General features: G+C 41.9%; 2 protein-coding genes across 3 annotated transcripts in view; one reads left to right on the forward strand and one right to left on the reverse strand.

Annotated features, from left to right (window-relative positions):
• Nucleotides 1–29: 29 nt before the first annotated feature.
• Nucleotides 30–16,544, reverse strand: LOC138975661 (angiomotin-like protein 2). Of its 2 annotated transcripts, none has more exons than XM_070348396.1 (6): nucleotides 14,801–16,544; nucleotides 10,172–10,294; nucleotides 9,661–9,819; nucleotides 8,975–9,090; nucleotides 8,054–8,159; nucleotides 30–6,426 (listed from the first exon to the last, which is right to left on the reverse strand). In XM_070348396.1, exons 1-6 carry the CDS (start codon nucleotides 15,149–15,151, stop codon nucleotides 6,244–6,246), a joined length of 1,038 nt encoding a protein of 345 aa, XP_070204497.1. In that variant the 5' UTR covers nucleotides 15,152–16,544; the 3' UTR covers nucleotides 30–6,243. The 2 variants fall into 2 exon arrangements, with proteins under 2 accessions (XP_070204497.1, XP_070204496.1); XM_070348395.1 differs by having other exon boundaries at nucleotides 30–6,429; nucleotides 14,801–16,542.
• A 4,257-nt stretch (nucleotides 16,545–20,801) lies between these two features.
• The window catches only part of LOC138975655 (uncharacterized), a 16,742-nt gene continuing 12,352 nt past the window's right edge, over nucleotides 20,802–25,191 (forward strand). Inside the window, exon 1 of the mRNA XM_070348388.1 lies at nucleotides 20,802–20,975. The gene's annotated coding sequence lies outside the window, so the exon portion shown is untranslated. The remainder of the gene's footprint in view (nucleotides 20,976–25,191) is intronic.

A 25,191-nucleotide genomic window follows, 5' to 3' on the forward strand; every position in this document is an offset into this window, starting at 1 on the left:
GACCAAGTAATCACGAAACTACATGCACATAAAGGTTGTTTTGATTTAATAAGTAGTTCTGATAGTAATGCTGTCATGTAAAGTTTCAATCATTATGAAAAATTGAAAAATAGTTGTTTTTCATTAAAAACAAAAACAATAATACTAACTACACCACAGATCTGGTCTTCATCATGGCATAACAAAAAAAATAAAAATACCCTAACACCATTCTGGATTCCTGACTAATAGTACATTGACCAATGTCATCTAAACTAAAGTCCTCATAAAGTCGCCTGAAATTACAAACTACTGAAAAATCTGGAAAAACACAGGTTTAGAAGCAAAATGAAACAAGTCGCGTAAGGCGAAAATACAATATTTAGTCAAGTAGCTGTGGAACTCACAGAATGAAACTGAACGCAATGCCATTTTACTCGTAGCATCGTCAGGCCACCGCTCATGGCAAAGGCAGTGAAATTGACAAGAAGAGCGGGGTAGTATAGTTGCGCTAAGAAGGATAGCACGCTTTTCTGTACCTCTCTTTGTTTTAACTTTCTGAGCGTGTTTTTAATCCAAACATATCATATCTATATGTTTTTGGAATCAGGAACCGACAAGGAATCAGATGAAAGTGTTTTTAAATTGATTTGGACAATTTAATTTTGATAATAATTTTTATATATTTAATTTTCAGAGCTTGTTTTTAATCCGAATATAACATATTTATATGTTTTTGGAATCAGCAAATGATGGAGAATAAGATAAACGTAAATTTGGATCGTTTTATAAATTTTTATTTTTTTTTTACAATTTTCAGATTTTTAATGACCAAAGTCATTAATTAATTTTTAAGCCACCAAGCTGAAATGCAATACCGAACCCCGGGCTTCGTCGAAGATTACTTGACCAAAATTTCAACCAATTTGGTTGAAAAATGAGGGCGTGACAGTGCCGCCTCAACTTTCACGAAAAGCCGGATATGACGTCATCAAAGACATTTATCAAAAAAATGAAAAAAACGTATGGGGATTTCATACCCAGGAACTCTCATGTCAAATTTCATAAAGATCGGTCCAGTAGTTTAGTCTGAATCGCTCTACACACACACACACACACACACACACACACACACACACACGCACATACACCACGACCCTCGTTTCGATTCCCCCTCTATGTTAAAACATTTAGTCAAAACTTGACTAAATGTAAAAAGGTACATTTGTATGGACCTCCCTGTACACTGTATATAGTACAGTGGAATCCCCACTTTAACACCTTTAAAATTCCAAGAACATCAGGTCTTAAAGTGCAGGTAAATTTAAAAATGTTATGAACTTTTTCTTTCTTTATTTGGTGTTTAACGTCGTTTTCAACCACGAAGGTTATATCGCGACGGGGAAAGGGGGGAGATGGGATAGAGCACTAATCAAAAATTTGCTCCAGGGGCTTGCAACGTAGTACAATATATTACCTCACTGGGAGAATGCAAGTTTCCAGTACAAAGGACTTAACATTTCTTACATACTGCTTGACTAAAATCTTTACAAACATTGACTATATTCTATACAAGAAACACTTAACAAGGGTAAAAGGAGAAACAGAATCCGTTAGTCGCCTCTTACGACATGCTGGGGAGCATCGGGTAAATTCTTACCCCAAACCCGCGGGGGGAATGTTATGAACAGAAAATCTGAGAAAGTAAGGTCTTGAAAAGGGGGGGGGGGGGGGGGGGGGTGTCTTAAAAGAGGGGTTCCACTGTACAGTAACTACATTATCTTGCAAAGAGTTAAGGCCACACACAAAAATAGTCTCAGACCTGGGAACCCCTGTTTTGCACTTTGAGTATTCTCAAACAAACTTGGTGTATTTTCAAGAAAATGAGCGTACTCCACACAGCGTTTGCACATCCATGATTAAAACATGCCTCATGCGCGTCCGTCACACCGTTAATTAAGTTTACCTATACATTTAAAACAAATGCTTTTTTCAATTTTTACTGACAAAAACTGTACCGTATTTGACGGACTACAAGCCGCGACTTTTAAACAACAACAAAATCGCGGGGGAGGTCTTTTTTTTTGCAAAATAACTTAAAAATATGTTTTTTGGGGAAAAAATTAAAATAAATAAAAAATAAAATCCCGACCTACCGACCCTATTGTTTTTGCCTATGTTACCGTAAACAGACCATGCTATTGTGGAGTACAATACATCTAACGAAAACACAAGCCATCTCTTCACATGTAAGTTTCTTCTTCATCAATGGGCTGAAACTCCCACGTTCACTCATTGGTTTTTTGCACGAGTGTTGTTTTTACGTGTATGACTGTTTTTACCCCGTCATTCAGGCAGCCATACGCCGCTTTCGGGGGAACATGCAAGTTTAATCTACAGCTGGTGTAAATCACAAAATAAAATGGATGGAAATCACATCAAGCGATAAACACTACCCTGGGAATAAATAAGTATACATACTTTTGTCGCACCAACGTTACCTCGTACAGTTTTTGTGTGCAAATGTTCTGACAAAACGCTAACTGGTATTTGTCACATATGCACACACACACACGTTTACGTTTAAACCACCACATATACGCTGGGAACAAATCTTGCACAAATGTTGCTAGATTGCTTACTGAAGTCTGAGTCCGCACCAAAATAAATAATCTTCATTCAAAAAAATGTGCACTCTTACATACAGCGCAGTGACTTCCTTTCATTGCCTTTACAGTGTACTAACCCTTACACTGGTGCAATTCTGTAACACATGTTACATAGCCACTGGTGAATTAACAATAACAGAGAGAAAAATAACAAAAAACGGTCATATAGGTTTTCGCAGCCATGGTAGGTAATCGGAACCGACAAAACAGACTGAGCCAGTAGCGCGACATATGTCGTGACAACCAGGTGACATGACAACCAGGTGACAGTATACGTAAAGTAGCGCGACATATGTCGCGACAACCAGCCTAAGGGTTAAATGGAGAGAGAAACTTGCACTGAGGAACGCCACACTGCACCCTAGGCTGTTGCAATTACAAAGATTTAACCCAAAAAAACCTGATTCAGCGTGAAATGCCATGACGTATACACAAAGTACCATGGGCTTTCCATTATTTAAATATATACATGAAATATATATATATATATATGTATTTTAGCTTGGGATAAAAATTACAGCATAAATACATAAATATATGTAAATAATAACTATGGCTTTTATTTTGAGATATGGCTTTTTACTTATGGCTCAGTGTGGGCACTTTGCAAAAATATGGCGTACTACAAGTGCATTTGCCTCATTGTCTGAAAAAGCGTGTTTATGAAAAACCCAGTGCCTTCATGAAATACAGATGGCATTTAACATCAAAGAGTATATGGGGGGGGGGGGGGATGCAGCAGCAAATTCACAGCCGTTTTATGTGTCCAATGTTGACTTTTAACACACAATGTATTACAAAAGACCTGATACATTAGTACTGCCCCTGCATTTTTTTCAGAGGCAAATGCTTTCCAATTTCAGCAGAAATATATACGCTCTTTTTAAGATTGAGGCTCCATAATTTGTGCGTTTGTACATTCTGACATAATATGGAGACTTGTCCCAGCACAAGTTCCATTAACTTACCATTCTTGTTTTTTTATTCTGAATTTTGGAACTTTCGCAGTCTCTGTTTTTGCATTTTTGACACAAAGGATTTCCTTCATCGCACAGGTACTAGTGACCATGCATTGTATGAAAGTTCAAATCCTTTCTCTCTAAAGGCCAACACCTTGGATTTAAATGTAGTGTAGTTCAATCCTTTATACCATCACCTTGGATTTGGAACATTCACAAAAAGTCTTCATGGTATCACAGCTGCTTTGCCTACAGAAACCCAGGCTGATCTTTAAATTAATAACCACCAGCTACCCGGCCTCTACAAATACGGCTTTCTTTGCGCAATCTAGAATTTCAATTGATTGAGCGAGTATGGAAGGAAAAACACAACATGCAATCATGAAATGTTACTTCAAGGGATCCATGCTTTCAGGCCTAAGTTGCTCCAGTATTCATTGATGACACAGATTTTAAGAGAATTTACCTGAAAACATTACAAATAATGTGAATAAAGCAAGGCTTTCTTTAACATCCTTTCTACTACAGTGGTACCTGTGATGAAAGGACAGCCTTGGGACCAGCCAAAAGTGCCCCTACATTGCAGGTGTCCTTTCATGACAGGTATACTTTGGTAGAGATAATGTAAAAAGGGACAAGAGAAGGTGTCCTTTTAAGGGAGGTGTCCTCTCATGGGAAGGTCCACACTGCTGTACATGTACCTTGCTTCTAATTTTCCTGGCTACATTTTTTTTAAACCACTACTGAAATCATTTTGAATGACAACAACAAAATCTTTTGCTTGGAGCACTTTCAAATGGTATAACTAGCCAGCAGATCCGTCCATATGGAAGCATTTTGAGTAGATGTTCGTCCTGAGAACAGATTTTCAATCTGTAATGCTGTAAGAGTATCATTGCATTCATTTGTAATGCTGTAAAAGCATAGCACTTTCAATCATATGTAATGCTGTAATAGCATTGTAATGATGTCAGTGCCCTTGCAATCATCTGTAATATACTGTAAAAGCATACTTGCAATCATCTGTAAATTGCTGTTGTAGCACTTGCATTCATCTATTTTGATGTAATTTAAGCATTGCAATGATGTCAGAGATTCCTTGCAACCATCTGTAAAGCCGAAAGACTCCCAGTCTTTGCAATCATCTGTAATGCTGTAAGAACATAATGGCTATTATTTGTAATGCTGTAAAACCATACTGTAACGCTGTTCGATCATCCTTACAATGATCCACTTCACTGGCTTACACAGTTTTCAATTCTTGCACAGCAATAACATGTGTACAATTGCTGATTTTTGTAAATAACTACTCTGTTTGGGGGGGTTTCTCTGAGCACTGTAAAAGAGTTGTATCCCTTGAAGGTGAGGCAACCTGAGGAATATCTCCCAAAATACAACTCTCCCACAGCGCATAAAAAAACTCCAACAGACTCATTCCCTAACATCACTTATTGGAGTGTTATAATATCTGTTAAAAAGTCCTTTTCTCCCTTTGTAGCATACAAACGGCCACACACAATCTGAATCTCTTTGTCTCTTTCATCGTCTGATCCGAGGTAAAGATTGTGAAGTTACAGCATCACTGTTGAAGGTACTGTGGTTGTCTAAATTCTCTTCTTCTGCATTAATAACAATCTGCAAGAGCTTGTGCAGCAAGATTTACATACTCATTGAAACTGTGAATGACTTGCCAAGCTTGGTGTCCATGTCAAAGTACTATAACTATTCTACCTGGAAGATTTTCAGAAATGCACGGCAGCACTTTTGGCTTAACACACAACAAGATTGTAAATGGATGTTTTAAAGAATCGACGATGTTTAAAGGCATGATGACACATGGATGTTGATCACAACAAGTTCTCAATGTTCCAAGACATGGAGACATGTTTGCTGTCCAAAGAAATCACAAATGTTTCACAAGTCACAATGTTTTAATACATGATCATAATCTTCTGCAATTACTTTCTTTATCTGTATCAAAGCCATCAGAGTTTTACTTAAGTCCTAAGAAATATCATAATCTTTACCCTCTGCACCATATTCAACTGTGGGGCAAGGTCACTCAGAGAATGCCACTTGCCAATTTATGACCTCTTTCTTCTCACACCAGTAATCTCCCCTACTACACAACTGGATGAATTAAGTTCCCCTTCTTACTCAAGTTTCTAACTTCACTAGCACATACTCCAGTCACAAGTCTGTGCCATTCAAAAGTAGGTCAAGGTCACTTGGGTAAGGCAATGTTGAGGATGTAATTGCTGCCAACCCACAAGAGATTGACTCAAGCTAGTGCAGTCTGAAAAATACTTTCAGGTTCTATATTCTCCTTTTCATGCCTTACATAAAACATGATTCTGCTGCGGTCAGCTGAACTTGTTTAATTTTGTTGGGTTTTGTATTGTTTTGTTACCTACTTAGCATTTCCAATCAACAGCAGATCTGTACCATTCAAAAGTAGGTCAAGGTCACTTGGGTTATGCGATCGTGTGACCTTTGCTGTCTGCCCACAGTGTCAGTAACACCTTTCAAAAGTAGGTCAAGGTCATTCACTTGGGTTATACAATCTTGTGACCTTTGCTGTCCGCCCACAGTTTCAGGAGCACCTTTCAAAAGTAGGTCAAGGTCATTCACTTGGGTTATGCAATCTTGTGACCTTTGCTGTCTGCCCACTGCTTGAGAAGCACGTCTTGCTGACTGAGCTGTTTCTCAAACTTGGCGCACAGCGTCTTGAGTTCCTTGATGGCCATTTCACGCTCCTTGACCGTCACTGCAAGCTTCTCCGCTCTGGACGCAGACTCTGCACAGTTCCCACACTGACCCTGCTGAAGAAGACAAAGAAAAAAATGGTATATATAATATGGTTTTTTTCACTCACCAGGGTACACTCAACTGTCTCAAATCTGCAATTACTGTACCAAAAACAGTTGTATTTATTAAAAGGAGCAATCTTAAAACAGAGGAATCATGCATACACTTACAGCCCTATTTCGCTTTTCGTTTCAATTCAATGCTTCTTTAATTCTCTCAGGTGCCAGAAAATTAGTTCCGCATATTATAAGTGTCACTTAACTCTTATTGCACATGTTGGCACATTTAAGACCCCCCAATTTAAGACTCCCTCCCTTTTAAATTCCTGTTTTCTCAGACTTTCTGTTCATAACTTCTGCAAATGGACCCCCATTTTAACCAAGACTCCCAGCCTTTTAAATTCCTGTTTTCTCAGACTTTCTGTTCATAACTTCTGCAAATGGACCCCCATTTTAACCAAGACTCCCAGCCTTTTAAATTGCTGTTTTCTCAGACTTTCTGTTCATAACTTCTGCAAATGGACCCCCATTTTAACCAAGACTCCCAGCCTTTTAAATTGCTGTTTTCTCAGACTTTCTGTTCATAACTTCTGCAAATGGACCCCCATTTTAACCAAGACTCCCAGCCTTTTAAAACCTGTTTTCTCAGACTTTCTGTTCATAACTTCTGCAAATGGACCCCCATTTTAACCAAGACTCCCAGCCTTTTAAAACCTGTTTTCTCAGACTTTCTGTTCATAACTTCTGCAAATGGACCCCCATTTTAACCAAGACTCCCAGCCTTTTAAAACCTGTTTTCTCAGACTTTCTGTTCATAACTTCTGCAAATGGACCCCCATTTTAACCAAGACTCCCAGCCTTTTAAACCCTGTTTTCTCAGACTTTCTGTTCATAACTTCTGCAAATGGACCCCCATTTTAACCAAGACTCCCAGCCTTTTAAGACCTGATTTTCTCAGACTTTCTGTTCATAACTTCTGCAAATGGACCCCCATTTTAACCAAGACCCCCAGCCTTTTAAGACCTGATTTTCTCAGACTTTCTGTTCATAACTTCTGCAAATGGACCCCCATTTTAACCAAGACTCCCAGCCTTTTAAAACCTGTTTTCTCAGACTTTCTGTTCATAACTTCTGCAAATGGACCCCCATTTTAACCAAGACTCCCAGCCTTTTAAACCCTGTTTTCTCAGACTTTCTGTTCATAACTTCTGCAAATGGACCCCCATTTTAACCAAGACTCCCAGCCTTTTAAGACCTGATTTTCTCAGACTTTCTGTTCATAACTTCTGCAAATGGACCCCCATTTTAACCAAGACCCCCAGCCTTTTAAGACCTGATTTTCTCAGACTTTCTGTTCATAACTTCTGCAAATGGACCCCCATTTTAACCAAGACTCCCAGCCTTTTAAAACCTGATTTCTCAGACTTTCTGTTCATAACTTCTGCAAATGGACCCCCATTTTAACCAAGACTCCAGCCTTTTAAAACCTGATTTTCTCAGACTTTCTGTTCATAACTTCTGCAAATGGACCCCCATTTTAACCAAGACTCCCAGCCTTTTAAAACCTGTTTTCTCAGATTGTTGGGGGTCTTAGAGGGGGGTTCCACTGTACGTTCCTTTCTTTGTCAAATCAACTTACAGGTTTTCCCTTGGAAAGAGCCTTGAGCTTGCTGCGCAGCATGTCACACTCCTCCTGTATCCTGGCCAAGTCCTTGGTCAGCTCCTCCAGCTGTTGCTGTCTCTCCCTGGCAATAGAAATGACATGAATGTAAATCACACTCTTATACTGAAACCTCTCTTTCAAGACCCTCAATTTTAAGACTCCTTAACAGGGGCGGGGATGTAGCTCAGTCGGTAGCGCGCTGGATTTGTATCCAGTTGGCCGCTGTCAGCGTCAGTTCGTCCCCACGTTCGGCGAGAGATTTATTTCTCAGAGTCAACTTTGTGTGCAGACTCTCCTCGGTTGTCCGAACACCCCCCGTGTGTACACCGCAAGCACAAGACCAAGTGCGCACGAAAAAGATCCTGTAATCCATGTCAGAGTTCGGTGGGTTATAGGAACACGAAAATATCCAGCATGCTTCCTCCAAAAACGGCGTATGGCTGCCTAAATGGCGGGGTAAAAACGGTCATACACGTAAAAGCCGTGGGAGTTTCAGCCCATGAACGAACAAACAAACAAACAAGACCCTCAATTTTAAGATTCCTTTACACACATGCATGCACACTCACACGCATAACTTGCCTTTTAACACACACACATGTATACACACACACATAGAATTAGAAGCATACCATAAGTTTCCTTTGAACATACATACACATACACAGAACCATAGCACAAGTTTCCTTTTCAAACAAAAACACAGAACCAAAGCACAAGTTAACACACACACACACACACACACACACACACACACACACACACACACACACACACACACACACATAACCATACCATATTTTAGTTTCCTTTTAAAACACAGACACACACACACACACACACAAACAGAACCATACCATACGTTTCCTTTTAACACACACACACACAGATCCATACCATGAGTTTCCTTTTAATGCATCTGCCATTTGCATTTTCAGCCTGTTGAGCTTTTGGTCTCTGTCAGCTATCTCTTTGTCTTTGGCTTCCCTGAGCTCATTCAGTTGTCTTGTAAACTGTTACAAAAAAAGTCACATTTGATTTAAAATCAAGAAAAATAGGACGAGCACTGAATGACTGATCAATAAACTTTTCACAAAAGAAAGGTGAAATTTCTGACAATTTGTCCAACAAGAATAAGATAAGGATAAGATTTTATGTATATATTCCTGGGAGGTTGCCCTCATGGAAATTCGGGTTGCTTTCTGCCTGGGAAAAGCAAGGTCAGGTCGGGTCAGGTCAAGGTCAGGTCAGGTAAGGTACATCCATATAGTCCTGTGGGGTTACCTCATGGAAATTGGGGTTGCTTTCTCTCCGGGGAAAGCGAGCTGCCATACAGTACGGCATTACCTTTTTTTCTCTCCTGCATGCGTGTATTCTGAAACCAAGCCCTGAGATTTTCACTCTGAACTTGCGTGCACACAGGGGTGTTCGGACAACAAGGAGAGTCTGCACAAAGTTGACTCTGGGAAATAAATCCCTGGCCGAACATGGGGATCAAACCCACGCCAATAGTGACAACTAGTTTTGAAGCCAGCGCCGCTTCCGACTTAGCTATTTTCCCACCCATAGCAATAGCCGCTTACATCCAGACGAATGAGGTCCATCTTTTCCCTGCTCTCTTTTTCCAGAGCTTCCAATTGCCTCAGACCTTCCTGTATCTGTAGCTGTGCTGCGTCCAGTTCATCTCTTGTTGCCCGGTGACTGGACTTTTCCTTCTCTAGCTTCTGCTTGTAGTTCTCTTCCTGAAAAAAGGACAGTAAATTTAGAACACTGCCGCTGAACTGCAGTGGAAACCCCCTTTTAGGACACACACCCCCCCCCCCCCCCCCATTTAAGACCTCCCAATTTGTAAGCCCTTGCTTTTACAGACTTCAGTCCTCACCTACATTTTAAGACTCCCACCTTTTTTAAGACCTGATTTTCTCAGATTTTTTGGAGGTCTTCAAAGGGGCAAGAATTAATCCACTGTATTCACTTTCATCGAAAGGCCTGAGGATAGGACACTAACCCTGAATACTAATTTACCAGCTGCTACCTAAAAAATAATGACATGTACAACGTATTTAAGCTGCACCTGAAGTATATAAATCTCACCATAGTCTCCATGTCGGTAGTCATGGCGAGGATGACTTGGTCTTTCTCCCCCACCTTGGTAGTCAGCTGTTCCACTTGTCTCTGCAGCTGTGCAATCCTTTCCTTTAGATCCTTCTCTCGACCCTGCAAAGGAGGAAAGGTATACAGTACGTGAGAACCATTATCAGACACCCCCCAATTTAAGACTCCCTCCCTTTTAAGACCCTGTTTTCTCAGACTTTCTGTTCATGACCTCTGTAAATGTACCCCCATTTTAAGACTCCCTCCTTTTTAAGACCTGATTTTTACACATGTGCGGGGGTCCTTAAATGAGGGTCTCACTGTATACAGTGGGAATTCCTTTCAAGATCCCAGGTAAAAGACTCCCTCCCTTTTAAGACCCTCGTCCCTCTAAATTAAGACCCAATTTTCCATGACTTTCTCTTCATAGTGTCACCAAATTCACCACTGTTTAAGACTCCCGCCTGTTGAGACCTACATTTTTCAGACCTTTCTTTATTTCTTTCTTTATTTGGTGCTTAACGTCGTTTTCAACCACGAAGGTTATATCGCAAAGGGGAAAGGGGGGAGATGGGATAGAGCCACTTGTCAATTGTTTCTTGTTCACAAAAGCACTAATCAAAAATTTGCTCCAGGGGCTGGCAACGTAGTACAATATATGATCTTACTGGGAGAATGCAAGTTTCCAGTACAAAGGACTTAACATTTCTTATATACTGCTTGACTAAAAATCTTGACAAAAATTGACTATATTCTATACAAGAAACACTTAACGAGGGTAAAAGGAGAAACAGAATCCGTTAGTCGCCTCTTATGACATGCTGGGGAGCATCAGGTAAATTGTTCCCCCTAACCCGCAGGGGGTAGCAGGACAGACCTGTTGATGTCTTAGAAGAGAGGTACCTCTGTGTCACACAGATCTTTTCATTAACACTCAGCACCTAATCCAAATATATGACACCACCAAAAGCTTTTGAGTCCTGCGCACATTCAATGTCACTATTTCCAGCAGCGCCTCAATGCAGTCTTATTCACATTAGGTTGCCCTATTAGCACTTCTTTTCTCTGATAACAACCATGTCTTTTTATTTTCGAGGCACCCAAGGCTAGCAAATCCCGATAAGCTGGGGTGAGACAATAGGCACAGTAAGAGTAAGGCAATATGGTCCGCAAGTCACCCTTCTTGTTCAGAGTCACCTGGGACAGAGGGATTTGAAAGGCTGTTACAGCTACCAGACTGGGACAAGCTGTTTTGCTTTGTCAATTGGCTTTGTCAATTGGCTTTTGGGCAATCTCAGAGAGAGAGAGAGAGAGAGAGAGAGAGAGAGAGAGAGCGAGAATTATCGAGAGAGAGAGAGTGTGTGTGTCTGTCTGTCTGTCTGTGTGTGTGTGTGAGAGAGAGTGAGCGAGAGAGAGAGAGAGTGTGTGTGTGTGTGTGTCTGTCTGTCTGTGTGTGTGTGTGTGTGTGTGTGTGTGTGTGTGTGTGTGTGTGTGTGTGTGTGTGTGTGTGTGTGTGTGAGTGTGTACATGCATGTTTGTGTTTATGTGTGTGTGTGTGTGTGTGTTTATGTATGCCAGACTCGACAGCAGAAATGGAAGAACACGGGGCAAACATTAAATGTGCTGCTACTAGGAGAATAAACCCCCCACAATAAGCCCCTTCACTCCTACTTAACAGATCAAAGCTAAACCTCCATGGGATTATTGTGCAGTGGAACCCCTCTTTTTAAAGTCATCCAAAAATCTGGGTAAATCAGGTCTTAAAAATGAGGGGGCCTTAAAATAGAGGTAAATTTATAGAGGAATCATGTACAGAAAATCTGGCAAAACCAAAGTCTTAACGGGGAGAAGGCTGACTTTTTTTTTTTTTTTTTTTTTTTGGGGGGGGGGGGTCTTAAAAGCGGGGTTGCACTGTACTAGAGTGTGGGAAAGGTTATAACCTAACACCTCCTTTGTGGGGAAATCCCCCCAACTTTCTTGTTCACCATTTCTACTCAAGTCTGTGTAAGTTTCTCTCTAAGAAACACCTAAACTTATCAACCTAATTACTTCTTCTTTTTTTTCAATAATCAAACAACTGACAGTCAGTGCACAAGGTTCTGAGACTAATACAGTGGACCCCCCCCCCCCCCCCCCCCCCCAATTTAAGACTCCCTCCCTTAAAAGACCTTGTTTTCTTAGAATTTCTGTTCATTATAAACCTCTGTAAATTTACCCCCATTTTCAGACGACCTCCATTTTAAGACCTGATTTTCTCGGATTTTGGGGGGTCTTAAAGCCAGGTTCCACTGTTGCACAAGGACCCCCCCCCCCCCTTTTTTTTTGTATTTCAAAGCAATTTCTGCAATTTTACACCCACTGAACCTTTTCATGGTCACTCTCTGTTGACTTCTAGAACACCTTGCCTTCCACAGGTAGAAAAGAAAGTTAAGTGTCAGGAGCTCTATTTTCAGGGTTCTGTATGGGAGACATTTATTGATTTTTCTACAGGTACCACTGCTATCGTGTGATCGACCTTATATTGTGGAACAAAGTGCAAGTAACGGGAAGTGCTTTTGTATTATTCCTAATATAATAATAGGCCCCAAGACTTGAACGGAATATCAATTTTATATTGATATTGGCAGGGGAAAACGAAGAAGCAGGGCTTCCCAGTAAGCTGTTTTTTCACCACAAGAGGATTGTTCAACAGAAGTCTTATTTGGAATAAACCTCTAAACAAACCATAGTTAAACTTAAAGCCCCAGTATGTTTCAAATGGTTTACAAAACGATTTAAATCCTCTAATGAAAAAAAGCAGTTCTAACCTTATGGAACACACTTGCAATAGCATTTAATAGCATTAAATGAAACAGTTTGTTTGCATTGCTATTTAGCTCGCGTAAACCACACACCAGATTTCGTGGTTTATGTAACCCCTGAGCCATCGTGAACCCGTGTGATCCACTTTCCTTTTTCTCACAATTTAGTGGGTCAGTTTGTGATTTCAATGCGACTGGCTGTATCTGCAATAGCACATTATTGTGTACGTCTGATTCCAAAACGCAACAAACGGCTGCGAGTCACACGAACTTGTCGGTGGCGGCTGGCTTCAAAGAAAGCGAGCACTGTGCAGAAAAATCGTCTTTAGGCCAAAAAAAAAATAGGTGTGGTTACGGTAACATAGCCAAAAAAAATAGGGTAGGTAGGTAGGCAATCACTTTTTTTTTTTTTAACTTTTTTTTCTAATGTGTACAAATTAAACCTACTTGACAGGGAAATAAATGTGCGACACGGGCGCTTTCGCTTTCATTGCGTTTTTTGCACTGTATTTTTTTTTTTTTTTTTTTGACAAATGTAATAAAAGGTTATAGGATCGGCCCCTAAAAATAGGGTAGGTCGGGTTACCGTAACCACACCTATTTTTTTTTAGGCCTTATCTTTTTTTAAACTTCCAAAACTTCACATTGTACTGATCTTGTCTTGATGAAAAAAGAAATCTTTCATGATTTAAGAATGTTTGTGTTACACGCTGTCAATCTATTATCTAGATTTTAAAAGTTAGTTCTACGTAGCACCAAAACGAGGCGCCTGATCGTAGAACAGACGGTCCACAAAAATACATTCTTTCAAAATGTCTCACTCTCGACGGAAAGCAGCCAGGATGTTCTGTGCGTAAAAGCCTGACAGTATCTGTGATGGTTTACGGGAGGCTTACTGTGCCTTTAACTTCAACATCTTTCCTTCCTTCTTTTTGGTGAAGACAATTAAATTGCCAACAACAATTAATACACAACCAAATTTTAAGAAGTTTGCAGGTGACGTTTATTTGTGTAAAGCCTCTGCCTGATGCAGGTCGATAGGCAGAAACAGCACAAGCAGCCTTGAGGAAAGAAGAAGAGGTAAAACTGGGGACCGCGTTTCTTTTAGTGATATTAAGACTGTTAACCGTCAGCTCAAACAAAAAAATTTAAATGTATAAAATTTTGTTTTGTGGTTTCATTTTTCGAAAGTACTTACTTAAACACATACAGTGGTTCACACATGTTCGGTCAGACTTTCAAGTAAATGAGCTGATTGGTTAAGTCCATCTATCTTCATTTAAATTTTGTTCATTTTCATTACTCTTTTACCCCATTGCTGGAAAATTTGGGCTGCTTCCTCCCTTTGAAAAGCTAGCAGCAACAAGAGTCGTGCTACCCACAGGTGGATGCGTGTTTAGGTGTAATCATTTTAATCAGCGAACCTGCACTTCTCGTAGAATTATGTGCCACGGTTGTGATATGAGGGTGGGACATACTGTAGAATAAAAGATACTGTCTCTGAGTTAGCATAAAATGTTTCCCTGTGTACATCTGGACATGGATTCGAACACGCAACCCAACGATCGCAAGTCCAGAGGTCTATCAAGCAAGCTACCTGGTCCCTTCATACTAATAACTATTTCATTGCATTTGATTATACCTCTGTTACATAAATTCTTTCTTTTGCCATAAAGTATATATATACATGTGTGCTATATGAGTTCAACATTCTCATCCCCAACTTCTTAACACACAAACACAACTAGCTCTTTTTCAGGACACATCGCACAAACTCCCACACTCTTTGGTCTTATATTAAACTTTCAAAAACGCGGAGCAGACTTACCAAAACTTCCTTCAGATCTTTTTCACAGGCCTCGTGGGACACAGCACTGGTGGAAGAGTTTGAAGCGGACTTTGGAGGGATGGGTTCTCTCTGCGTCCCAGGCGTGGGTCTTCTCTTCTCCTCAATGCGTGATGTTTCCTTCGGAGGGGGTACAGCCATCGCGTTACCCTGAACGCCTGCTAGTCTTATTTCCTTCTTTTCCTCCTCCTCATTCTTAGGACTGATGCTCAGTTTTGGAATCTGCACTTTTGTATCGTCCGGTGCGATCATGTGACGCAGTGACCCTAAAGGTCGTGTGCGTTTGCCTCCTCGCATTCCTGGTGAAGTCATTTTGGATAACTGTGTTGTCATACCATTGCAGTGTTATGTTAATGTGGCACAACCATAGATGATGAATACTAAAGCATGGCTTTGCTTGACTTCAAGCCATTTGATCACAGAAATGTAAACCTCATAGTTTAGTGGAAATGTGTTAACAACTGTCCTCAACTGTGTCAGTTTGCAAAAAACTGCAGCTTTTTAGAAAACCAACACTGAAAATACTCCCAAAGAAATTCAGCAGAAAGTCACACAGCAGCAATATTGCATATCTATATATATATACGACTAGTGTCTGTGTGTCTGTGTGTCTGTCTGTCTGTGCGCGATGCGCGGCCAAGGTTCTCGATGGATCTGCTTCAAATTTGGTGGGCTTATTCAGAGAGACCCCGGACACAACCTCATCGATGAGATATTTCAACACGTGCTCTCAGCGCGCAGCGCGGAACCGATTTTGGTTCCACCTCAGCTATTTTGGTTCCATCTCAGCTACCCGGGCCCCCATACCGACACACCATAGCCGCTACACCACATCACAACGCCAAAGTTCTCGGTGGATCTTTTTCAAATTTGGACACCGTATTCAGCTACACCCCGGACACAATATCATCGATGAGATATTTCAACACGTGCTCTCAGCGCGCAGCGCTGAACTGATTTTGGGTTTTGTGTTCATTTCACCATTATAAGTAACTCTTCCTTATCTTCTCCAGTGTTTGGCGTTTATCTCCCTTCCTTCGTGTGGCTTTCCCGTTCAGTTGTAAGTTACTACTATTTTTAGAATGTCACTGCGCTGTCCACTGCGCTGAGCGTCTTCGGATATTCCCGGCGTTCTGTTACTGTTACTATTTTTAGAAGGTCAACGCAGTGTACAGAACGTAAATTGGACCCGTAAATTATCCTCACTGTAAAAGTGCAAAGGTCGAATCAATTTATAGCCACGCGAAAAATACACTGTCATCTATCTCTCTATAGATACGGCTTCTCTGTGTTTTTGTGTGTGTGTGTGTGAGTGTGTGTGTCTCTATGTAAGCAACACCTGTGCATTGTTCAGTTCTGTTTGTGATGTGGTCTGGCGGCTTTTGTGTAATTTTATGTACTGGCCTTCCTTTGAGAAGCCATAACTTGCTCAGTCCTGTTTGAGTGGAGTTCGCCTCCAAAGGTGATTAACACGGTTACATTCGTCGACAAGGATGGGACTCGATATGGTCAGGAATGGCATTATGGCCACTGAATCATTTTCGTGCTGTTCCCATTCCACGAATCTGGGAGGGACCTAAGCTTGGCGGGTCCATTGTTCGGACCCGGCGAAGCCGGCGTACGGCTCTAAGTACTTCTTCCCGGCGAAGCCGGCTACCCGGCGAAGCGGGTATTCATTCTAGTATATATATATAAATATATACCAGTTCAAGTGTTTGCCCTTATATATAATCAGTAATGAATTCTTGTCTCACCTGTAAACGAAAGAAAGAAATCTGGTAAACAATTTGAATAAGGCCAAACAAAAACATAGGTGTGGTTACGGTAACATAGCCACAAAAAAAAGGGTAGGAAGGTAGGCAATCACTTTTTTTTTTTTTACTTTTTTTTCTAATGTGTACAAATTAAACCTACTTGACAGGGAAATAAGTGTGCGACTCGAGCGCTTTCGCTTTCATTGCGTTTTCTGCACTAGTTTTTTGTTTTTTGTTTTGTTTTTTGACAAATTTTTGTAAAAAAAAGTTATAGGGTCTAGTCGGCCCCTAAAAATAGGGTAGGTCGGGTTACCGTAACCACACCTTTTTTTTTTAGGCCTAACCTTGCAAAGTGCAAGTGCAAGTGTGTGTGTGTGTGTGTGTATGTGTGTGTGTGTGTATGTGTGTCAGTGTGTGTGTGTTAGAGAGAGGGAAAGAGAGAAAGAGGGGCACAGACAGACAGACATGCAGAGAGACAGATCAAGTTCTTGGGAAGCCCCACACTCACTCTGACAGTCGAAGTCTCTCCAACAAGAATTGTACAACTACAAGCACAGCACGTACACTAAACGTACGTACACTCTTTGTAAGCCGAGTTGACTAGTGATTAACACAAACCAGAAACAAAAACACAAACATTCTCACAGTCCAAAGAGAAAACTACAGCTGTTCCGCAACGATTATTCTGGAAGTGAGAACCCTAATAACCCTGTACGACCTAACAAGCCACAAAAGATTTCGCGAAAACACTTCTTACGTACAGAGAAAAGCGAAATCCAGTACACTTGCAAAGGAACAAAAATAAAGTTGCCCACAGAGAACCTCTATAAGCGCATGAGTTCCAACTCCGTGTTGTGTTTCATACGCACTTCCATATCTGATCGCCCCAGGGGTGGCTGCGTTATTTTCTCACAAGGCACTAATTGCTAAACGATCGTAAGGCGAGAGAGCGTGAAAGCATGTTTCAGTCTTCACTCATTCACTGGCGTCGCGGTATCTAGGTCCCAAGGACAGCAGTGCTTGCTATCCTGATTTCCCATTGGCTGAAATGTCATGGGAGGTCACTCATTCTTTTTATAGCAGACGACAATGTTTTGGCGACCGAATCTGACCGAATCAATCTGGTTTGACAGTTGAACCGTGCACTGTGTGTGTGTGTGTGTGTGTGTATGTGTGCGTGTGTGTACCGGCACGGTCGGTGTGTGTGTGTGCGTGTGTGTCACTGTGTGTGTCAGTATGTGTGAGTCAGAGTAGTGCGTGTATGTCAGTGTGTGTGTGTGTGCCGGTGTGCGGTTAGTGTACCACGACGGTGTATGTGTGCAGGGGCGGACGAGGGAGGGGGGGGGGGGGGTCGGGGTTTCCGGACCCCCCCCCCCCCCCAGCCAAAAAATACAAATATTGTTGTGTTTTTTTGGGGGGTTGTTGTTGGGGGTCAGTTTCTGAGGCCAAACTGACCACTGAAACACAAAACAAAACAAAAAAAGAGGGCTGCCTGAAACTGCTAATGATCATCCTCAGAATGCACCAGATTGCACCATTTTGCATCCTTTTTTTCAAAATTGTCAGGGGAATTTTCCGGGGAAGCATGCCCCCGGACCCCCCTAGCAAGCTAGGCGCTTCGCGCCGTCGGCTCAGCGCTTTGCGCCTTCACACCCATATCTTCACAACTACTTTTGGAAACCCGCCCCCCCCCCCCCCCCCCCCCATAAAATGCACTCATCCGTGTGTGTGTGGTGTACCAGGGCCGCCACGGTGTGTGTGTGTCAGTGTGTGCCGGTGTGTTTGTGTGTGTGGCCGGCCGGTGTACCAGGGTCACGACGGTGTGTATATGTATATGCCGTGTGTGTGTGTGTATTTGCGGTGTGTGTATGTGTGTGTGTGTGTGTGCCGTCAGTGTGAGTGGCGGGTCCGTCTGTGTGTGCCGTCTGTGTGTGTGTGTGTGTGTGTGTGTGATTCTCTTCCTTTCTTCCTTTGTGCACTGGATCAGGATCAGGATCGATACATTGCAGGAACCATTTTACTAGGCGGTTATCATCGCAACGGAAACGAGAGAGCGCAACCCCCAAAATTAAAAAGTTTAATAATAGGAATGATTGGATCCTAGGCCTATGGGATCCTCCTATTTCTAAGGAGGTCAGTTAGGGGGGGGGGCGGCGGTTGAAGAACAGGAAGCATCCGAGTGGTACCCCCACTGTTTGTTAACAGGTTATTTTGCTCTCAAATCACACATTGTGTGCCCTGTTATACTCGCCGGGTTTAGGTATATGATGGTGACTTTTTGATTGTATAATTCAGTGTACATCCGTGAGTGTGTCAACGCGTGCATGCGTAGGAGACGGAGAGGGAGGGATAGAGACACGGAGACACAGACACACAGAGAGAGAGCGGAGAGAGAGAGAGAGACATCATGGAGAGAGAGAGACTGAGAGAGCCTAGAGAGAGAGAAAGAGAGAAAAGAGAGAGAAAGAGAGAAAAGAGACAGACAGACAGACAGACAGACAGACAGAGACAGACAGGCAGGCATACAGACTAAGGATGATACTTATTGTCCTTTAAAAATGTAATCAACCAAAGGTCGGATTGCTTTACTGGGGGAAAGCGCGTAGGCGGCGAGGCGACTAACTAGTGTGTCACGTGAGTGTGGGCGGGGGGGGGGGGGGGGGGGGGGGGTATGTGTGTGTGTATGTGTGTCAGTGCTAGTGTGTGTTCTGTGTGTGTGTATGACTGAAGTTGGTGTAACCGCATCTACCTCATTTATATATTTCTCTTTTTGCTGCTTTTACAGTGATTATTGAAAATATAGCTCACAGTGCCCATATTCAAAGATTTCTTGAAAACTGTTGCTGTCAGAAACCAAACCCTTGCATTCAAAACTATTTTATTGAAAAGATACGCGGCACCCGAGCACACACTTCGTGTAGTAGAGACGTTGACTAACTTAAAGGCACAGTAAGCCTCCAGTAAAACATCACAGATACTGTCAGTCTTTTTCACACAGTACAAACACCCTTCCATTTGAACGCTCACCGAACGGGAACATCCTGGCTGTTTTCCGTCGATAGTGAGACATTTAATTTCAAAGAATTTTTGTGTGTGGACCGTCTGATCTACAATCAGGCGCCTCGTTTTGGCGCTAGAACTAACCGTTTCAAAATCTAAATAATAAATTGACAGCTTGTAACACAAACATTCTTAAATCATAAAAGATTTCTTTTTTCATCAAGACAACATCAGTACAATTCGAAGTTTTGAAAGTTTTATAAAAGATAGCCCGAAAGCAGGGTCACGAAAGATCGTGTCTCAAAGCAGACGGTTTTTCTGCATAGCCCGGCGCTCGGCGGCTTTCCGGCTTTGAAGCCAGTCGCCGCCGACAAGTTCGTGTGACTCGCAACCGTTCGTTGAGTTTTAGAATCATGTCAGAGGTACACAATAACGTGCTATTGCAGATACAGCCAAGAAGAATAAAATAAAAGTAATTTTGGATCGTTTTATAAAAAAAAAAATTTTAATTACAATTTTCAGATTTTTAATGACCAAAGTCATTAATTAATTTTTAAGCCTCCATGCTGAAATGCAATACCAAAGTCCGGCCTTCGTCGAAGATTGCTTGGCCAAAATTTCAATCAATTTGATTGAAAAATGAAGGTGTGACAGTGCCGCCTCAACTTTTACAAAAATCCGGATATGACGTCAAAAAAGACATTTATCGAAAAAAATAAAAAAATATCTGGGGATATCATACCCAGGAACTCTCGTGTAAAATTTCATAAAGATCGGTCCAGTAGTCAAGTTACTCCGAATCGCTCTACACACACACACACACGCACAGACCGTGTAGACACAGACGCACAGACAGACACACACACACACACACACACACACACACACACACACATACATACACCACGACCCTCGTCTCGATTCCCCCTCTATGTTAAAACATTTAGTCAAAACTTGACTATTGAACCACAGGTATATTATCTAGATCTATCTACAGGTATGATGACTCCTGCTTGTGATTAAACTCAAACCAGCAACATTCTAAATTAGGGCTCAAACATATTATTGTAACAAACCTACGGCAGTGTATTCAGCATATCAAACATAGATTTTTGAAACTGAACAGTTGGTTTTGACGTGGGAAAAAGGTGTTTATGGTCCCTTTTCCATCGAAAAATTCGTTGCATTAGGGACTATGAAACATTTCTTCTGTCCCAACTCTTGTGTGAGTCAACCCCCGCCTGGGAGGAAAAGATGATTGAATGTGCCGACGAAGAAAGAAAGGGCAAAAGGTTCCAAATGTCGGCACAGCGGGTCAGTGGGAGCCGAATAGCTGAACTCATTTGCATATCAGCCAGTCAGTGCGAGTTCGTGCGTTCGCCTCACTAGAACACGCATGGTCGGTAAGTTTTTGAGCTTGTTTTATTCTTCTCTTGGTGAGAATGTTTGTGGAGAATTGACTTTCCTCGGATCTGTTCAACCGTTGATGTCACGGTGCACTTGTAATCGAAGTTATTGCTCACGGGCACCTCAAATCTTTCAATGCGATCGCCCGCTTTCCCCTGAGTTCAGCCATAATCGGACGACGCCATCTTGTCGTTGAACATGATAATGCGATCGACTGTTCGCACAGACACAGGGAAAACATTGAAAGGAACGGGAACCTGCAGCGAAAGCTTTCATATTTTGCTTTTGTTATTTTCATAGCAGAAGTCGTAATAAATGTGCAGCCTGTGTTTGATCTTGTTTTCAAAGCGAGATAGGCATGATTACGTTACGAAATCTTTCATGTAAACTACCGCTCGTGCTGGTCTTTTCGAGTTCAGTCAATCGTCGCGCGCCGCGGGCAGACTGCTTTGTGGTGAGTTCAGCGCGTGTTGTGTATGTTGCGGCGCGACTCATCTATTAGTTCATATTAAATTTCACAGTTGAAGTGAACAGATAGCAGTTTGCAGCTGAACTCGTCTTCCGATGCGGTTTCGTATTGTGGTGCCCTGTTCACGGGGGATAACCGGTCAAATGCCGAACAGAAGCCGAATGCCGCTCATGACACGTGTGAAGGCAAGTTTTGTCTGTTTTCTAGGTATTGTTTGATTTATGTCGGGATTTAAGGTAAGCTACTGATTCAGCGATGACTAAATTTGTTTCTCGATGCATAAAAAGTCAGGGAGCGATTGATATTTGCCCGTAAATATCCTTCAAAGCTGAAAATGTCCGCGATCGAGCACCGGAAATGGCTGTTCGATGGGTTTTGCAAGTAGAAATGTGCTTTATTTCACCAAATCAGCTCGTATTTGGTATGGGTACGGGATTCTAGAGGACGAAGGAGTCATAAGAGGTGCAAAGAAGTGCTATTTGGGAGTAGAATAAATCTTCCGAGACAGTAGACAAGAGAAGGTCATATTTGAGAGAGGAGCGCGTAGGCCGATTGTCTTTCCGACAAGCGAATGATACAGCAGATTAATCATTCGTTTTGACCAGAAACCTAGTCTCTAGTTTTTATGAATGAGTTTTTTAATTACTGAAAACAATCACGAGAACTCTCTCGCTTAGCCTAATGGCTGTTCGATGGGTTTCGCAAGTAGAAATGTGCTTTATTTCACCAAATCAGCTCGTATAAATTTGACATCGGTTTGGTATATATATATATTTTTTCTAATCCTACCGCGAACTGGATAGCAGACGCGGCACGACTGTTGCACCACACTTTGAAGTAATCCCACACTTTGAAGTAAATTACTTCAAAGTGTGGGGATGTGCCCCACACTTTGAAGTAAACCCATTTTTTACTTCAAAGTGTGGGGGGATCTTCCCACACGTTGAAGTAAACTCAGTTTTTACTTCAAAGTGTGGGGGGATCTTCCCACACTTTGAAGTAACTTACTTCAAAGCGTGGGACTTTTGCATTGCCTGTTTGAGCCTGATGATTTTGTCAAAAAAATGGCAGTCTTTTGGATGAGTGAACAGAAAAAGTGAGCGAGCCAAGAAACATAGTGATGTTTGTTATCAGGCTTTAAAGGCATATGTACGCGCTCCCGTGTTTACAAAGTGTAGTTTGCCCATAATCGATGTCAAACGCACCATAAGACCATGTAATGACGATATGTCGCCATGCGCGGACCATATACATGCATTACAGCTTGTTCTAGCCTCTGAAAAAGTGAGGATGTCAACAAAGACGCGGAGTTATTTCCCTTGCGTCAACGCTACCTCTGTTGGCAAATCTATAAATAGGACGATCTAGATCAAAATAAAAATTCAAATATCTCAACATTTAAGGGGTCCTAGACCACAATATCTTGCAGGGAACTTAATTTAGCATGTCTCCAGCTGTGGGTAAAGCAATTAGCGTGTATAGTCATCGAGTACATATGGCTTTAAGCAATGTCCCATTGTTGAGTGTGACGAAAACTCGTGGTGACGATTTTAAAACATGTTGGGTCACGCATGGTCCAATCTTACATGGTCCAACCTTACATGGTCCAACATTACATGGTCCAACCTTACATGGTCCAATCTTACATGGTCCATATATATTATTGGACCATGTAAGATTGGACCATGTAAGATTGGACCATGTAAGATTGGACCATGTAAGGTTGGACCATGTAAGGTTGCACCATGTAAGGTTGGACCATGTAAGGTTGGACCATGTAATATTGGACCATGTAAGATTGGACCATGTAAGGTTGGACCATGTAAGATTGGACCATGTAAGGTTGGACATGGTAAGGTTAGACCATGTAAGGTTGGACCATGTAAGGTTGTCCATGTAAGGTTGGACCATGCAAGGTTGGACCATGCAAGGTTGGACCATGTAAGATTGGACCATGTAAGGTTGGACCATGTAAGATTGGACCATGTAAGATTGGACCATGCAAGGTTGGACCATGCAAGGTTGGACCATGTAAGATTGGACCATGTAAGGTTGGACCATGTAAGATTGGACCATGTAAGATTGGACCATGCACGATTGGACCATGTAAGGTTGGACCATGTAAGATTGGACCATGTAAGATTGGACCATGTAAGGTTGGACCATGTAAGGTTGGACCATGTAAGGTTGGACCATGTAAGGTTGGACCATGCGTGACCCAACATGTTTTAAAATCGTCACCACGAGTTTTCGTCATACTCAACAATGGGACATTGCTTAAAGGCATATGTACGCGCTCCCGTGTTTACAAAGTGTAGTTTGCCCATAATCGATGTCAAACGCACCATAAGACCATATAATGACGATATGTCACCATGCGCGGACCATAATACATGCATTACAGCTTGTTCTAGCCTCTGAAAAAGTGAGGATGTCAACAAAGCCGCGGTGTTAGCTCCCTTGCATCAACGTTACATGTGTTGCCAAATCTATAAATAGGACGATCCAGATCAAAATGAAAATTAACATATCTCAACATTGAAGGGGTCCTAGACCACAATATTTTGCAGGGAACTTAATTTAGCATGTCTCCAGCTGTTGGTAAAGCAATTAGCGTGTATAGTCATCGAGTACATATGCCTTTAAAGCCTGATAACAAACATCCCTATGTTTCTTGGCTCGCTCACTTTTTCTGTTCACTCATTCAAAAGACTTTGCCATTTTTTTGGACAAAATCATCAGGCTCAAACAGGCGATGCAAAAGTCCCACGCTTTGAAGTAAGTTACTTCAAAGTGTGGGAAGATCCCCCCACACTTTGAAGTAAAAACTGAGTTTACTTCAAAGTGTGGGAAGATCCCCCCACACTTTGAAGTAAAAAATGGGTTTACTTCAAAGTGTGGGGCACATCCCCACACTTTGAAGTAATTTACTTCAAAGTGTGGGATTACTTCAATCAATCAATCAATGAGGCTTATATCGCGCATATTCCGTGGGTACAGTTCTAGGCGCTCTGCAGTGATGCCGTGTGAGATGAAATTTTATACGGCCAGTAATTGCAGCCATTTCGGCGCATATTTACCTTTCACGGCCTATTATTCCAAGTCACACGGGTTTGTTTGTTTGTTTGTTTGTTTATTTGTTGCTTAACGTCCAGCCGACTACGCAGAGCCATATCAGGACGAGGAAGGGGGGGATGAAGGGGGCCACTTGTCAAGCGATTCCTGTTTACAAATGCACTAACCCATTACTTGTGTCCCAGCAGGCTTTAGTAAAACTAAATTAATACCTACTGGAAGATTACCAGTTTCCAGTGTGTTAAAATAGGCTTAACCTATCTACTGCTGGACTTACATCAGAACACTAACAGATTAAACTATACATGAATCGCGAGACAAGCGGCAAGAGAAGAGATTTTTGGAAAAAATACAGGTGAATGAGCAAGAAGGCAGAAAAAGGAAAAGAATTCATGAAGAAAAAGAGAGCATGACAGGAAAGAGGAACCAAAAATCTACCTAACATCAAACTAGAAAGCTCCTGCGGTTCCAAAAACAGGAGGGGCCTTTAATTTCATAACCGCAGTGCCCCACTGCGGGAGTCACACGGGTATTTTGGTGGACATTTTTTTATCTATGCCTATACAATTTTGCCAGGAAAGACCCTTTTGTCAATCGTGGGATCTTTAACGTGCACACCCCAATGTAGTGTACACGGGGGGGGGGGGGGGGGGGGGGGGGGGGGGGGG

The sequence above is a fragment of the Littorina saxatilis genome, linkage group LG9 (assembly GCF_037325665.1).
Source record: "Littorina saxatilis isolate snail1 linkage group LG9, US_GU_Lsax_2.0, whole genome shotgun sequence".
NCBI lineage: Eukaryota > Metazoa > Mollusca > Gastropoda > Littorinimorpha > Littorinidae > Littorina > Littorina saxatilis.

Bases quoted from the DNA above. Each gene is read 5' to 3' on its own strand.
- LOC138975661 (XM_070348395.1), bottom strand. From the start codon at position 15,151: ATGACAACACAGTTATCCAAAATGACTTCACCAGGAATGCGAGGAGGC. The intron at 10,295-14,800 runs GTAAGTCTGCTC...CCTCCTTTGCAG, and splicing joins AAGATCTGAAGGAAGTTTTG to GGTCGAGAGAAGGATCTAAA. The intron at 8,160-8,974 runs GTATGGATCTGT...TTCTATTGCCAG, and splicing joins GCATTAAAAGGAAACTCATG to GGAGAGACAGCAACAGCTGG.